Below are 17,166 nucleotides of genomic sequence, written 5' to 3'. Positions count from 1 at the left end.
TTGTGGACAGTCAGGCAGGGGATGGCAGGGAGGAGTCTCGAAGGAGCAGGCCTGCCTCAACGCAGAGAGAGAGTCATCATGGGACCTCCCAAAGGGAGCCTATGGAGAACGCCCCCAAAAGGGGAACATCCAGCGTCAGGTCCCTTCGACCCACTCAAGGGTACCCACGAGACATGGGCTGCTATCACTGTGGCCAATGAGGCCACATACGGGCCCAGTGCCCCAAGCTCAGGGACAGACCAAGCAGACCCAACCCGCAGAAGGTGGACTGGGTAAAAACCCAATTGGAGGAGGGGCTACATTCCCAGAAAAGGGGGGCTGGCAACATACCACCTGTGAAGGAGGGAGGAGGTCCCCAGGTCAGCTCCTCTGGGGGGCTGGATGCTCCAGGCTCCGGGTTTTTGGTTTACCAGGTGGGCACGGGGCTGCCCCTCCGGAAAGAGTGCATTGTTTCCCTGGAGGTAGATGGGAGGGAGGTCATTGGGTACTGGGACATGGGCGCAGAGGTGACGCTGGCCCGGCCCGAGGTGGTGGCCTCAGATCGGATGGTGCCCGACACCTACCTGACCCTGATGGCCGTGGGCGGGACCCCATTCAAGGTACCCGTGACAAGGGTACACCTGAAATGGGGGGCCAAGGAGGGCCCTAAGGATGTGGAGGTACACCCACATTTGCCCACGGATGTGTTAATGGGAGGGGACCTCGAGGACTGGCCTAGTAACACCCAGAGTGCCCTGGTTGTGACTCATAGTCAGAGTCGGCAAAGGGCACTGCACTCCGACAACGGGGAAGGTACTCGACCCGAGGTGCAGGACCCTAACCCAGGGAGCGGGGAACGCCCAGGGGCACGGTTCAAAGAGGCTGCGGCCTCAGACCCAGCCAGCAAGAGAGAGCCGGTCCCCATCCCTGTCCCAGCTGCTGAGTTCCAGGCTGAGTTGCAGAAAGATCCCTCCTTGCGGAAGCACAGGGACCGGGCTGACCTTAGTGCGGTACAGACCATGAGGAGAGGTTGCAAGGAGAGGTTCCTGTGGGAGAAGGGGTTCATGTACCGAGAATGGGCTCCCCCAGAGGAAGTAGAGTCATGGGGGATCAGGAGGCAGCTGGTGGTTCCCCAGAAGTTTCATCACAAGCTGCTGTACCTGGCCCATGACATCCCTCTCGCAGGGCACCAGGGAATCCGGCGCACCAGGAAGAGACTGCTACAGAACTTTTACTGGCCTGGGGTCTTTACCCATGTCCGACAGTACTGCCAATCCTGTGACCCCTGCCAGAGGGCGGGGAAGGCCCGGGACAAGGGGAAAGCGGCTTTGAGGCCTTTACCCATCATAGAAGAACCTTTCCAGAAGGTGGCCATGGACATAGTGGGACCCCTCAGCAAGACGACCCAGTCAGGGAAGAAATACATCCTGGTGGTGGTGGATTTTGCCACTCGCTACCCCGAGGTGGTGGCCTTGTCCTCTATCGAAGCAGACACAGTGGCAGATGCACTGCTGACAATTTTCAGCAGAGTGGGGTTCCCCAAGGAGGTCTTAATGGATCAGGGGTCCAACTTCGTGTCGGCCCTGCTCCGGTCCTTATGGCAGAAATGTGGGGTCCAGCACAACTGGGCCTCAGCGTATCACCCCCAGTCCAACGGGCTGGTGGAAAGGTTCAACGGGACGCTGAAGATGATGCTGAAAACATTTATGAATCAGCACCTGCAGGATTGGGACAAGTACTTACCTCACTTGCTGTTTGCGTACAGGGAGGTACCCCAGGAATCTACCAGGTTTTCACCTTTCGAACTGTTGTATGGAAGGCAGGTAAGGGGCCCCTAGACCTGATGAGGGACGAATGGGAGGGAAAAGCCACTCCCAAGGGAGAGTCAGTGGTGGAGTATGTCCTGACCTTCCGGGAAAGACTGGCCGAGCTCATGGGCCTGGCCAGGGAGAATCTGGCCTGAGCCCAGAGGAAGCAGAAGGTCTGGTATTACCGCACAGCACGGGCCTGTGCCTTCACCACTGGGGATCAGGTGATGGTTCTCATCCCCGTGAGGAGAAACAAACTCCAGGCCACCTGGGAAGGGCCCTTCAAGGTTATCAAGCAACTGAATGAGGTAAACTGTGTGATGGAGCTGTCAAACCGGGCACATCACCGTTGGGTGTACCATGTGAACATGATGAAACCATACTATGACAGGGAGAATGTGGTGTTGGCCGTGTGTGGACATTGGGAGGGGCAGGGAGATGACCCCTTAGCGGATCTATTCCCTGGGATAAAAGCTGGTTCCACCCTGGAGGCGATTCCCCTCTCTGATTAGCTGACCCTTTCCCAGCACGCTGAGATCAGAGGGATGCTGCATCTATACCGACAGCTGTTTTCCAACCAGCCTGGATGCACTAATTTGACTGTCCACAGGGTGGAGACTGGGTCACATCCCCCTATAAGATGCTCCCCTTTTCGGGTCACTGGTAAAACTGTCCAGGACCTAGAAAGAGAGGTCAGGGACATGCTGGCTTTGGGGGTGATCCAGCAGTCTTCCAGCCCTTGGGCCTCGCCAGTGGTGCTGGTTCCCAAGAAGGATGGGTCAATCCGGTTCGGTGTGGACTATCGAAAGCTCAATGCCATCACCGTATCTGATGCCTACCCTATGCCCAGGCCTGACGAGCTCCTGGACAAGCTAGGAGGTGCTCGGTACCTCACCACTATGGATCTTACCAAAGGCTACTGGCAAGTGCCGCTGGACGCAGATGCCAGGCTGAAATCGGCCTTTATCACCCCTCTTTGGCTCTATGAGTTTCTGACCCTGCCCTTCGGCCTCAAGGGAGCACCGGCCACCTTCCAGCGCCTGGTGGATCAGCTACTGAGGGGGATGGAGAGTTTTGCCGTGGCGTATATTGACGATATCTGCGTCTTCAGCCAGACCTGGGAGGACCACATGTCCCAGGTTAAACAAGTCCTGGACCGACTCCGAAAGGCTGGGTTAACAGTAAAGGCTGAGAAGTGCAAGGTGGGGATGGTTGAAGTATCTTACCTGGGCCATTGAGTGGGGAGCGGCTGCCTGAAGCCGGAACCAGCCAAGGTGGAGGTAATCAGAGACTGGCCTGCCCCCCAAACCAAAAAGCAGGTCCAGGCCTTTATTGGGATGGTGGGGTACTATCGAAGGTTCGTGCCCCACTTTAGTGCCAGAGCCGGCCCCATCACTGAACTGTGCAAAAAGGGGAAGCCAGACAAGGTGATCTGGACTGAGCAGTGCCAGGAGGCTTTCCGGGCGCTGAAGGAGGCTCTGGTTAGTGGCCCAGTTCTGGCAAACCCAGATTTTGACAAACCCTTTATGGTGTTCACCGATGCCTCAGACACGGGACTGGGGGCAGTGTTAATGCAAGAGGATGAAAAGGGGGAGAGACACCCCATCGTGTACCTGAGTAAGAAGCTGCTACCCCGGGAACAAAGCTACGCGGCCATCGAGAAGGAATGCCTGGCCATGGTGTGGGCCCTTAAGAAGCTAGAGCCATATCTCTTTGGGCGACACTTCACCGTGTACACCGACCACTCTCCTCTGACCTGGCTGCACCAGATGAAAGGAGCCAACGCCAAGCTCCTGAGGTGGAGCCTGCTCCTGCAGGACTATGACATGGACATGGTCCATGTGAAGAGAAGTGCTAACCTGACAGCGGATGCGTTGTCCCGGAGAGGGGACCCTGAACTTCCCCAGGTCACTGGGCAGAGTGACCCTGCTCAGTTCAGTCTCGAAGCGGGGAGAGATGTGATGCAGTAGGGACTGTCTGTGTGGGGAGTGGGAGAGCAGGGGAAGACTTTAGGGGATGGACGATGCTAGAGCCTGTAACCTGAGCTAGGTAAGGGAGGGAAAAGGTCAACACCTTTACCCGGGAAGGGGACAAAGGAAGGGAGTGGCAGGAGGGAAGCAGTTGGAGTTTGGGCTTGGGGCTGTGTGGGTGGAATTCAGGGTATCCTAGCTAGGATCCAAGCACCCTGAAAGCCCAGAAGGACTCGATGGAGGGGTCCTGACTGCCTGTAACCTGTGTTCCTGTTGTCCAATAAACCTTCTGTTTTACTGGCTGGCCGAGGGTCACTGTGGGTCCCAGGAAGAGGGGTGCAGGGCCGGACTCCCCCACACTCTGTGACACCATGTGCCCTCATCTTCCAGCACAGTCAACCTGTTCCTCAGTCTATTTCTCCTTCTCCAGCCGGTCTTTCCTCTGCCTTGTTCTCATAGTCACGTGCTTCCCCTGGCCACTTTCTTCACCCAGCAGTCTCCCCTCACAGGTCTCTGGTCCAGCTTGCATCTGCCAGTCTTGAGGTTTCCCTTCAGCCTGCTCTCTCCTTTCCTCCACCGTCTGCTCAAATCCCCTTCAAAACTCAACCATAGTGTCTAGCTGTGTCTCTTTTCTTCCATCAGCTCTAACAGGCGGCACCTCATACCTGCTCCAGGCTAATGTACACCCCACAGCATGCACATCCATTCATCTTGTCTAGTCCATTCTCTGGGTCACTCTCACAACGTCATAGCCTTCCCGTCAAGAAGCAAACAAGCAAACAAACAAACCACCAAACACACCCTCCCCTTACAAATTCCCACCCAGTTTTCAGGCCATTTCAGCCCTGTGCCGCTGGCTGGCTGGCTCGCCCATGTTAGGCCAGGGAAGGCTAAGCCTCCCCAAACAGCCAGCCATGGTCCCACCCATTCTCTGCCTCCAGCTCTTCCCCCATGGCCCCAGCCCAGGCTGCTCCTCTTCCCAGAAGCATGCGGGGGCTGGGGCTAGGGCAGGCCTGCTGGTGGCCCAGGACTCAGAGTGGCTGCGGCTGGTGCTTGGGCCAGCCAGGGCTGGGGCTACCTCGTGCTCTGGGGCTAGATCTGCTTGGCCTCCAGTGCTCAGGCCACCTGGTGCTTTGGGACTGGCTGCAATCAGGTGGGCTGGCCTGATATTGGGAGCACTCAGGCGGGGCGGCCTGGGGCTGGGGCGGGGTGGCTGGTGGCCTGGGCAGCTCGGCAGACTGAGACTCAGGGCAGCTGAGACAGGGCTCCTCTGACCACAGTGGGGGGCTTAGGGCTCTGGCAGGGGAGGGTCGTGGACTCAGGAGGAAGGAGCAGAGCCAGGAACTAGCCTCCCCAAATGGGCGGTTTACGTGCCGCCTATGTTGGCTGCCTTTATAGGCCTGCGTCCAGTCAAGGTTCAGGTGTGCGTCTCTCACAACACACTGCGCCCTGCCAGACTTTGCTTGCTCGCTGGTTTGTTGTCAGTTTGCAAACATTCTCAAGAGTTCACTCATTGCCCCTTAGCACCAGGGGCTTGCCTGCGTTCTCCTCCCACATGGCTCCACTCAGCCTCCCCTGTTTTCAGCACTGTTGCCGCCCCCAGTCAAACTCCTCAGAGCAGGATGACGGTGAGTTCCCAGAGGTGCAGTTGTCATCCTTGGCTTTCCGGGAGTCATGCCTGAGCCACCTAATCCTCTCTCTGCACTGGTCACCTGTCTGGTGCATCCCCAACGCTGCCAGCTCCTTCGCGGTTAGCTGGTATGCCGGGTCATTCCTGGAATTCTTGTTCAAGTTGAACAGTTTGCTGCGCCTCGCCCCAGAGATTCACCAAAATCTGGCTGTGTCCCCCCTGCACCCAGGAAGCAGGGCACTTGGTCAGTGGCCATTGCAAATGCAGAACCATTGGTGGTGTGTGGGGCCCCTGTTCGGGGAGGCTAGTCCCCAGATCCGCCCCTTCCTCCCACCTCCCCTGCTGTGTCTAGAGCCCCAAGCCCCCTACCACTCACGCAGCCAAAGCCCTGAGACCCCCTGCCCCTCCGTGGTGGCCAGAGCCATGAGCCCCTCTGCCTGGAGGAGCCTTGGGCCAGCTGGAGCCCCTTCCCCCACAGTTGCACCTGCCCAGACCCCAAGCTGCCCTGTGGGAAAAGCTCTTGTTTCGTCTCTCTCTTACAAAAGAAGAATCTGAGTGTTTGATATCATAGAATCAGGGTGATTACTGGTGAACCCAGGAAGCTGAATAGCAGATAGCACCTCCCTTGGCCACCCTGGAACCTGCATGAGGCATAATAAGCAAAAACGTCCCCCACCCAACCTGCAACCAGTGGCCGGGGCTGCGCCACCATCCATGTGCAGAAGATTCCCTGTGTTTGCAGCTCAGCAGTCAGAATAAAATGGAAGGGTTAAATGCCGAGCTATTGTACTTGAGCGAGGGAAGGTTGCTTCCATTTCCTGGGAGTTAATTGGCTGCCTTTGGGAGAGAGAGGCCACAGGACAGTCTGTCTTTTGCTGGGAATAACACAGTGAAGGCAGGGACTTGTTCAGCCTGGAGATACACTGGTCAGAAGGGAGAGAGACACGTGTCTTCACCCGAGGGAGGTGACAGCCAGGGAAGCCAGAAGCCTGTGAGGGGGTGGGGGATCCCTTGCTGGACCACTGAGGGGAAATCATAGAATCATAGAATATCATAGAATATCAGGGCTGGAAGGGACCTCAGGAGGTCATCTAGTCCAACCCCCTTCTCAAAGCAGGACCAATTCCCAACTAAATCATCCCAGTCAGGGCTTTGTCAAGCCTGACCTTAAAAACCTCTAAAGAAGGAGATTCCACCACCTCCCTTGGTAATCCATTCCAGTGCTTCACCACTCTCTGAGTGCAGAAGTTTTTCCTAATATCCAACCTAAACCTCTCCCACTGCAACTTGAGACCATTACTCCTTGTTCTACCATCTGCTACCACTGAGAACAGTCTAGATCCATCCTCTTTGGAACCCGCTTTCAGGTAGTTGAAAGCAGCTATCAAATCCCTCCTCATTCTTCTTTTCCGAAGACTAAACAATCCCAGTTCCCTCAGCCTCTCCTCATAAGTCCCCATCATGTGCTCCAGCCTCCTAATCATTTTTGTTGCCCTCCACTGGACTCTTTCCAATTTTTCCACATCCTTCTTGTAGTGTGGGGCCCAAAACTGGACACAGTACTCCAGATGAGGCCTCACCAATGTCGAATAGAGGGGAATGATCACATCCCTCGATCTGCTGGCAATGCCCCTACTTATACAGCCCAAAATGCCATTAGCCTTCTTGGCAACAAGGGCACACTGTTGACTCATATCCAGCTTCTCGTCCACTGTAACCCCTGGGTCCTTTTCTGCAGAACTGCTTCCTAGTCTGTAGCAGTGCATGGGATTCTTCCATTCTATGTGCAGGACTCTGCACTTGTCCTTGTTGAACCTCATCAGGTTTCTTTTGGTCCAGTCCTCTAATTTGTCTAGGTCCCTCTGTATCCTGTCCCTACCCTCCAGCATATCTACCACTCCTCCCAGTTTAGTGTCATCTGCAAACTTGCTGAGGGTACCGTCCACGCCATCCTCCAGATCATTAATGAAGATATTGAATAAAACCGGCCCCAGGACTGACGCTTGGGGCACTCCGCTTGATACTGGCTGCCAACTAGACATGGAGCCGTTGATCACAAGCCCAACGATCTAGCCAGCTTTCTATCCACCTTATAGTCCAATCATCCAGCCCATACTTCTTTAACTTGCTGGCAAGAATACTGTGGGAGATCGTATCAAAAGCTTTGCTAAAGTCAAGGAATAACACATCCACTGCTTTCCCCTCATCCAAAGACCCAGTTATCTCCTCATAGAAGGCAGTTAGGTTAGTCAGGCATGACTTGCCCTTGGTGAATCCATGCTGACTGTTCCTGATCACTTTCCTCTCCTCTAAGTGCTTCAGAATTGATTTCTTGAGGACCTGCTCCATGATTTTTCCAGGGACTGAGGTGAGGCTGACTGGCTTGTAGTTCTCTGGATCCTCCTTCTTCCCTTGTTTAAAGATGGGTGCTACATTAGCCTTTTTCCAGGCATCCGGGACCTCCCCTGATGACCATAAGTTTTCAAAGATAATGGCCAATGGCTCTGCAATCACATCTACCAACTCCTTTAGCACCCTCGGATGCAGCGCATATGGCCCCATGGACTTGTGCTTGTCCTGTTTTTCTAACTAGTCCCAAACCACTTCTTTCTCTACAGAGGGCTGGTCACCTCCTCCCCGTGCTGTGCTGCCCAGTGCAGCAGTCTGGGAGATGACCTTGTTTATGAAGACAGAGGCAAAAAAATCATTGATTACATTAGCTTTTTCCACATCCTCTGTCACTGGGTTGCCTCCCTCATTCAGTAAGGGGCCCACGCTTTCCTTGACTTTCTTCTTGTTGCTAACATACCTGAAGAAACCCTTCTTGTTACTCTTAACATCTCTTGCTAGCTGCAACTCCAAGTGGGATTTGGCCTTCCTGATTTCACTCCTGCATGCCTGAGCAATATTTTTATACGCCTCCCTGGTCATTTGTCCAATCTTCCACTTCTTGTAAGCTTCTTTTTTGCGTTTAAGATCAGCAAGGATTTCACTGTTAAGCCAAGCTGGTCGCCTGCCATATTTACTATTCTTCCTACACATCAGGATGGTTTTTCCCTGCAACCTCAATAAGGATTCTTTAAAATACAGGCAGCTCTCCTGGACTCCTTTCCCCATGTTATTTTCCCAGGGGATCCTGCCCATCAACTTCCTGAGGGAGTCAGAGTCTGCTTTTCTGAAGTCCAGGGGCATATTCTGCTGCTCTCCTTTCTTCCTTGTGTCAGGATCCTGAACTCGACCATGTCATGGTCACTGCCTCCCAGGTTCCCATCCACTTTTGCTTCCTCTGCTATTTCTTCTCAGTTTGTGAGCAGCAGGTCAAGAAGAGCTCTTCTCCTAGTTGGTTCCTCCAGCACTTGCACCAGGTAATTGTCCCCTACACTTTCCAAAAACTTCCTGGATTGTCTGTGCACCGCTGTATTGCTCTCCCAGCTGATATCAGGGTGACTAAAGTCTCCCATGAGAACCAGGGCCTGCGATCTAGTAACTTCTGTTAGTTGCCTGAAGAAAGCCTCATCCACCTTATCCCCCTGGTCTGGTGGTCTATAGCAGACTCCCACCACGACATCACCCTTGTTGCTCACACTTAAACTTAATCCAGAGACTCAGGTTTTTCTGCAGTTTCATACCAGCACTCTGAGCAGTCATACTGCTCTCTTACATACAGTGCAACTCCCCCACCTTTTCTACCCTGCCTGTCCTTCCTGAACAGTTTATATCCATCCTTTACAGTACTCCAGTCATGTGAGTTATCCCACCAAGTCTCTGTTATTCCAATCACATCATACATCCTTGACTGTGCCAGGACTTCCAGTTCTCCCTGCTTGTTTCCCATGCTTCCTGCATTTGTGTATAGGCACTTAAGATAAGTCCCACTTTAAGATTGTCCCGCTTTCTCGGTCTGAGACAGGAGTCCTCCCCTCTTGCACTCTCCTTCTCGTGCTTCCTCCCGGTATTCCATTTCCTCATTTACCTCAGGGCTTTGGTCTCCTTCCCCCGGTGAACCTAATTTAAAGCCCTCCTCACTAGATTAGCCAGCCTGCTTGCGAAGATGGTCTTCCCTCTCTTCGTTAGGTGGAGCCCGTCTCTGCCTAGCACGCCTCCTTCTTGGAACATCATCCCATGGTCGAAGAATCCAAAGCCTTCTCTCCGACACCACCTGCGTAGCCATTCATTGACTTCCACAATTTGAGGATCCCTACCTAGGCCTTTTCCCTGCACAGGGAGGATGGACGAGAACACCACTTGTGCCTCAAACTCCTTTATCCTTCTTCCCAGAGCCACGTAGTCTGCAATGACCCACTCAAGGTCATTCTTGGCAGTATCATTGGTGCCCACATGGAGAAGCAGGAAGGGGTAGCGATCCGAGGGCTTGATGAGTCTCTCAGTCTCTCTGTCACATTGTGAATCCTAGCTCCTGGCAAGCAGCAGACCTCTCGGTTTTCTCAGTCAGGGCGGCAGATAGATGACTCAGTCCCCCTGAGAGGGAGTCCCCAACCACCACCCCCCTCCTCCTTCTCTTGGGAGCGGTGGTCGTGGAACCTCCATCCCCTGGACAGTGCATCTCGTGCCTTCCAATTGGTGGAGTCTCCTTCGGCTCCTTTCTCTCAGATGTACCATCTACTTCACTCTCCGCATTAGTATCTGTGGAAAGAACATGAAAACGGTTGCTCATCTGTATCTCCATTGCTGGTACATGGACGCTCCTCTTTCTTCTTCTGGAGGTCACATGCTGCCAAATTTCTTCACCGTCCCTCTCTCCTCTCTGCACAGCCTGCTCCGATTCTTTAGGACGTTGTGCCCATAGAAGCATATCCTGACGTCTGTCCAGGAAATCTTCATTTTCTCGTATGCAACGCAGGGTCGATACTTGTTGCTCCAGACCTTGAACTTTATCTTCCAATATGGAGACCAGCTTGCAATTTGTACAGAGTCGCTTCTGTCCTGTGGAAGAAAGACAAACATGGCACAACCTGTGCAGGTTACAACAGCTGAATGCTCACCTTCCATAATTTCTTGCTTCTAAGAGCTTCCTCAGCTGTTGCAGCAAATCACAGAAGCCTGCGAGATGAAAGCCTCAGTGAGCTCTCCCCAGGCGAACTCCCAGGCAAAAGCCCTCTGTTAGCCTCTGCTGTTCGCTGCTCACTGCCTTTCTATAGCAGTCAGGCCCACTCAGGGCCCACCTGGAACAAAGCTCTCCCAATTCACACTTTTAAAACAAACAAGCAAACAATCAAGCACACAGTCAAACTGACAAACTGTCCCCTGCAACAGACACTCAGATACTCACCAACACAGCCCCCCTAATGCAGCACTTAGCGTACCTCCTCACGGACAGATCCCAGGCAAAGTCCCTCTGTTAGTCTCTGCTGTTCGCCGCTCAGCTGGTTCGCTGCTGACTGCCTTTTTATAGCAGTCAGGCCCACTCAAGGCAACCTGGAACAAAGCTCTCCCAATTCACACTGTTCAAACAAACAAGCAAACAATCAAGGTTTTCCTGAACATTACACCTTGCTCTGAAGTATGTGGCACTGGCCAGAAACTGAACTAGTGGGACGGTTGGTTTGATCTGATATGCCACTTCCTGCTTTCCTCTGTCACTAGGGTGAAGCTCTGTGTGACCTGCCTCAACCTTCACTCCAAAGTTTGTCCGGCTCCCTGGATTTAGTCAAACAAGCCCAGCACCCAAAGAGCAACAGAGTCTGATCGGACTGAGGGAAGCAGAGTGTAATAACGGAGGTGGGGTAGGGGACAGTGAGCTTAAAATGAATGAAAGGAAGTAGAATGGCCGCATGGTGGCAGAACAGGGTAGAGGAGAGCTGATGGTTGCTGCATTGTAGAGACCAGCATCTATCACTCCATAATAGTTACACTTCCCTGAGGTTGCAGCTTTACCCATTCACCTAGCTCACAAGAGAAACAGGATACAAGACCCCAATCTTCATCGCCGGCGTAATGTCTCTGAAGTTAATGGCGTAGCACCAGGAGTCCCTGAGGCCTGCACCAGAACAGTTACTCTGGTGTAACTAAGGCAGGGAGAAGTGTGACTTTTTTAACCGGTATAGTTATACGTATCCAAGCCTTAGTTGGATGCAGTTGTGCCCGCAGAAAGGCGACTTATATTGATGTAACTTATTTAGCTTCCTGAAGCAGAATAAACGGCACTGCTATAAGGACTGTTACTGTGTATACGTGCATGCATGTGGGTGTTGGGGTGTGTATGGGTGCAGGTGTGCATGGGGTGTGTGCATGGGGACAGTTGCGCATGTGGGGATGTCGGGGTGGGAGTATGTGGCCGGGTGCATGTGTCAGTGTTGGGGTGTGCACATGGCTACAAGTGTGTGCGTGTGGGTGTCAGGGTGTGTATGGATGGGTAGGAGTGTGTGCATGGATATGGGTGTGTGTGTACGTGAGTGTCGGGGTGTGTATGTACAGGTGTGTGCACATGGGTGTCAGGATATGTGGGAGAGTACTGGTGTGCAAGCTCGGGTGTCGAGTGTATGCATGTGGGGATGTTGGGGTGTGAGGGGTTACACGTGGGTGTGGGTATGCGTTGTGGTGTGGGGGATACAGGTGAACATGTATGTTTGTTGGTGCCAGTGTAGAGGTGTACATGGGTGGGTGTCCACGTGTGGGGGGTACAAGCATAGATGCATGACAGGATATGTGGGGCGTACAGGTGTACATGTCTGCATGTTGGGGCATGTGTGTTGGTACAGGCACACGTGCTGATGTTGGGGCATGTGGGGGTGCAGTGGGATGCAGCTCGGTGTTGGGACGCTTGTCGGTACAGGCATACACCCATGGATTTCAGGATGGGCGTAGGTACATGTACATGCATACATAGAATCACAGAACTGGAAGGGACCTTGAAAGGTCTCTAGTCCAGTCCCCTGCACTCATGGCAGGACTAAGGATTATCTAGACCATCCCTGACAGGTGTTTGTCCAGCCTGCTCTTAAAAATCCCCAGTGATGGAGATTCCACAACCTCCGTAGGCAATTTATTCCAGTGCTTAACCACCCTGACAGTTAGGAAGGTTTTCCTAATGTCCAACCTAAACTGCCCTTGCTGCAATTTAAGCCCATTGCTTCTTGTTCTGTCCTCAGAGGTTAAGAACAATTTTTCTCCCTCCTCCTTGTAACAACCTTTTATGTACTTGAAAACTGTTATCATGTCCCCTCTCAGTCTTCTCTTCTCCAGACTAAACAAACCCAATTTTTTCAACCTTCCCTCATAGCTCATGTTTTCTAGACCTTTAATCATTTTTGCGTCTCTTCTTTGGACTTTCTCCAATTTGTCCACATCTTTCCTGAAATGTGGCGCCCAGAACTGGACACAATACTCCAGCTGAGGCCTAATCAGCGCAGCATAGAGTGGAAGAATTACTCCTTGTGTCTTACTTACAACTCTCCTGCTGGTGCATCCCAGAATGCTGTTCACTTTTTTTGGAACAGTGTTACACTATTGACTCATATGTAGCTTGTGGTCCACTATGACCCCCAGATCTCTTTCTGCACTACTCCTTCCTAGGCAGGCATTTCCAATTTTGTGCGTGTGCAGCTGATTGTTCCTTCCTAAGTGGAGTACTTTGCATTTGTCCTTAGTGAATTGCATCCCATTTACTTCAGACCATTTCTCCAGTTTGTCCAGATCATTTTGAATTATAATTCTATCCTCCAAAGCACTTGCAACCCCTCTCATCTTGGTATGGTCCGGAAACTTTATAAGTGTACTCTCTATGCCATTATCTAAATAATTGATGAAGATGTTGAACAGAACAGAACCCAGAACAGATCCCTGTGGGACCTCACTGGTTATGACCTCCCAGCATGACTATGAACCACTGATAACTACTCTCCGGGAGCGGTTTTCCAACCAGTTGTTCATCCACCTTATAGTAGTTCCCTCTAGGTTGTATTTCCCTAATTTGTTGATGAGAAAGTCATGTGAGACAGTATCAAAAGCCTTACTATGTATGGAGGTACAGATGTAGATATGTGCGTGTCATGGTGTGTGTATGGGTGCAGGTGCAGATGCACAGGTGTCAGGTGTGCGTAGGTATTGGTGTGCACATAGGGTTGTTGCGGTATGCGTAGGTACAGGCATACATGTTTGGGTGTTGGAGGGTATGGGGTTATAGGCATATGTGTGTGCATGTCAGGGTGTGTAGGTACAGGCACACATGCCTACATGTTGAGGGGTGCGTAAGTATGGGTGTACATGCACAGATATCAGAGGGTGTGTAAGTACAGGTGCACACGTGTGTGTAGGTACAGGCATAGACATGCAGATGTCAGGATGTGCGCCTAGGTACAGGCGCACATGCCTGCCTGTCAGCTGTACCTAAGTGCAGGCGCACACACGTGGCTGTAGGGGTACAGACATAGACGAGTGCACACTGAGGTGGGTGGGGTATAGGTGAACACACGGGTGTCGGGCTGTGCGTAGGTACAGGCGCACATGCACGCCTGTCGGCTGTACCTAGGTGCAGGCGTACACACGTGGATGTGGGGGTACATAGAAGAGTGCACACTGAGGTGGGTGGGGTACAGGCGTACACACGTGGCTGTGGAGGTACATAGACGAGTGCACACTGAGGTGGGTGGGGTACAGGCGTACACACGTGGATGTGGGGGTACATAGACGAGTGCACACTGAGGTGGGTGGGATACAGGCGTACACACGTGGATGTGGAGGTACATAGACGAGTGCACACTGAGGTGGGTGGGGTACAGGCGAACACACAGGTGTCGGGGTGTGCGTAGGTACAGGCGCACATGCACGCCTGTCGGCTGTACCTAGGTGCAGGCGTACACACGTGGATGTGGGGGTACATAGACGAGTGCACACTGAGGTGGGTGGGGTACAGGCGTACACACGTGGATGTGGGGGTACATAGACGAGTGCACACTGAGGTGGGTGGGGTACAGGCGTACACACGTGGATGTGGAGGTACATAGACGAGTGCACACTGAGGTGGGTGGGGTACAGGCGTACACACGTGGATGTGGGGGTACATAGACGAGTGCACACTGAGGTGGGTGGGGTACAGGCGTACACACGTGGATGTGGAGGTACATAGACGAGTGCACACTGAGGTGGGTGGGGTACAGGCGTACACACGTGGATGTGGGGGTACATAGACGAGTGCACACTGAGGTGGGTGGGGTACAGGCGAACACACGGGTGTCGGGCTGTGCGTAGGTACAGACACCCACACCCCTTGCTTTAATTCCAGGTAAAGCAGCCGTTCATCCCAGCGAAGCCTGGCCCTGGGTCCCACAGTCTGAGCCCCGCCCGCCTGCTCCAGGCCAGGTCCTGCACCCAGCCCAGGCCGGCCCCTGCCCTCTCAGTGGCTGCTACAGCGCCCAGCACTCCCCCCGGGGGGGCAGGCGACTCCCGCTCCCAGGGCTCAAGGGCTGGGGCGGAACCCAGGGCCCCAGAGGAGGCAGAGCTCGGTGTGGGGGCGGGGCCAGGGCCTGGAGGCGGGGCTAGGGCAGGGGGCGGGGCCCAGGGATAGGGAGGCGGGGCTCAGGCCGGGGGCGGGGCCAGGAGGCGGAGCTCGGGGTCGAGAGGCGGGGCTCGGGCCTGGGGCGGGGACAGGAGGCGGGGCTCAGGCCGGGGGCGGGGCTCAGGGCCCGAGAGGCGGAAGAGCTCGGTGTGGAGACGGGGCTAGGACTGGGTAGTGGGGCCCGGAAGGCGGGGCTCGGGCAGGGGGCGGGGCTTATGGCCCGAGAGGAGGCAGGGTTCGGTGTGGGGGCGGGGCTAGGACAGAGTAGCGGGGCCCGGGAGGCGGGGCTCGGGGTCGGGAGGCGGGACTCGGGTCGGGGGCGGGGCTCAGGGCCCGGGAGGAGGCAGGGCTCGGTGTGGAGGCGGGGCTAGGGCAGGGGGCGGGGCTTATGGCCCGAGAGGAGGCAGGGTTCGGTGTGGGGGCGGGGCTAGGACAGAGTAGCGGGGCCCGGGAGGCGGGGCTCGGGGTCGGGAGGCGGGACTCGGGCCGGGGGCGGGGCTCAGGGCCCGGGAGGAGGCAGGGCTAGGTGTGGGGGCGGGGCCAGGGCCTGGAGGCGGGGCTAGGGCAGGGGGCGGGGCCCAGGGCTAGGGAGGCGGGGCTCAGGCCGGGGGCGGGGCTCAGGGCCCGAGAGGAGGAAGGGCTCGGTGTGGAGACGGGGCTAGGACTGGGTAGTGGGGCCCGGAAGGCGGGGCTCGGGCAGGGGGCGGGGGCCAGGAGGCGGGGCTCAGGCTGGGGGCGGGGCTCCGGGCCCAGGAGGAGGCAGGGCTAGGTGTGGGGGCGGGGCTAGGACAGAGTAGCGGGGCCCGGGAGGCGGGGCTCGGGGTCGGGAGGCGGGAGTCGGGCCGGGGGCGGGGCTCAGGGCCGGGCGGAGGCAGGGCTCGGTGTGGGGGCGGGGCCAGGGTCTGGAGGCGGGGCTAGGGCAGGGGGCGGGGCTGGCGCTGCTGGGTGCCGCGCGGTGACTCGCCCTGGGAGCCGCCGCCGCTTCGTAGTAAACAGCCGGGCCGCGGGGCCGCGGGAGCTGATGTCCGGCCGCGGCGCGTTCCCGCTCAGCCCCCTGACCCCCGCCCCCGGGGCCGCGCCGCCCCCCGCCGCCCCGGGACCCGGCCTCATGCGGGGCGCCAGCCCGGCCGGAGCGGGGGCCGTCGGGTACCGGCCCATGGGGCCCGCCGTCGTCCAGTACCAGGTGAGGGGCGGCCGGAGGAGCGCGCTGGGCTGGGGTTTGGGGAGGGCAGTGTGGGGGGGGCACTAGGGGGCTGGGCACTGGGGTGTGTGGTTTGGGGAGGGCAGTGTGGGGGGACTGTGAGGGGGCGGGGGGCTGAGGGAGGGCACTGGGGTGTGTTTGGGGAGGGCAGTGTGGGGGGACTGTGTATGTGGGGCACTGGGGGGCTGAGGGAGGGCACTGGGATGTGTGGTTTGAAGGGCTGGGGTTTGAGAGAGGGCACTGTGGGGGAACTGTGGGGAAGCACTCGGGGCGTGGGGGGCTGATGGAGGGCACTGGGATGTGTGGTTTAGGGGGCTGGGGTTTGAGAGAGGGCAGTGTGGGGGGCATGTGGGGGGCTGAGAGAGGGCACTGGGGGAAGTTGGGCTGGAGGTGGGCGGGGGGCTGGGAGAGGGCACTGAAGGACCCGTGTGTTGGAGGGGGGCTGGTGGAGGGCACTGTGGGAGCCCGGGTGTGGGGGGAGGAGCTGTGTGTAGCCCGGGACTGTGTGTGGGTAGGAGGGCACTGGGTGGCTGTGGGGGAGGGGAGTGACTGTGTGTGTTGGGGGGAGGGCACTGGGGGAACTAGAGGTTGTGGGAAGAGTACTGCGAGGGGGGACTTTTGTGTTGGGGAGAGTCCTGGGGAGGGACCGCTGGAAGGTGCCATGTGGTGCTGGACAGGAGGAGGAGGAGGAAGGTGGCAGCCCCAGAAAGCCCCCATTTTCCCTTGCCATGGGTGAGCTAGGTTACACTGGGTCATGGCAGCAAAGTCTGCATTCAAAAAAATGTGTCCCGCTTGTCATGCCAGGCACAGATGGAAAAACCTGCTCATGGGCTCAGCTTCTGCCTGTGCATCCAGCAGCAGCCAGGGTCTAATTAAAAGACAGTGTGCAGCAGTAACCCGGGATCAAGTGGGCAATGGTTACACTACGTTAATTCCAGCTCCTCCGCTCTGGTTCTTATTCCACAACGTAATTTGGAAGAAATAGGGAAAGAGTCCAAGATGTCAACTGATGAAGAATCTGTAACTTTGCTAATTGGGTCCTGAGGCTTGGATCTTGCCCTATG

General features: G+C 55.8%; 1 protein-coding gene across 1 annotated transcript in view; it reads left to right on the top strand.

Moving 5' to 3' along the window:
• Positions 1–15,984: 15,984 nt before the first annotated feature.
• Positions 15,985–17,166, top strand: part of SMARCD2 (SWI/SNF related, matrix associated, actin dependent regulator of chromatin, subfamily d, member 2) — a 33,231-nt gene continuing 32,049 nt past the window's right edge. Inside the window, exon 1 of the mRNA XM_030541250.1 lies at positions 15,985–16,084. Coding sequence (XP_030397110.1) covers positions 16,010–16,084 — 75 coding nt within the window. The 5' untranslated portion in view covers positions 15,985–16,009. The remainder of the gene's footprint in view (positions 16,085–17,166) is intronic.

This window comes from Gopherus evgoodei, chromosome 23 (assembly GCF_007399415.2).
Source record: "Gopherus evgoodei ecotype Sinaloan lineage chromosome 23, rGopEvg1_v1.p, whole genome shotgun sequence".
NCBI lineage: Eukaryota > Metazoa > Chordata > Testudines > Testudinidae > Gopherus > Gopherus evgoodei.
The sequence above is the reverse complement of the archived record's forward strand: the minus strand, read 5'-3'. Positions and strand labels throughout refer to the sequence as shown.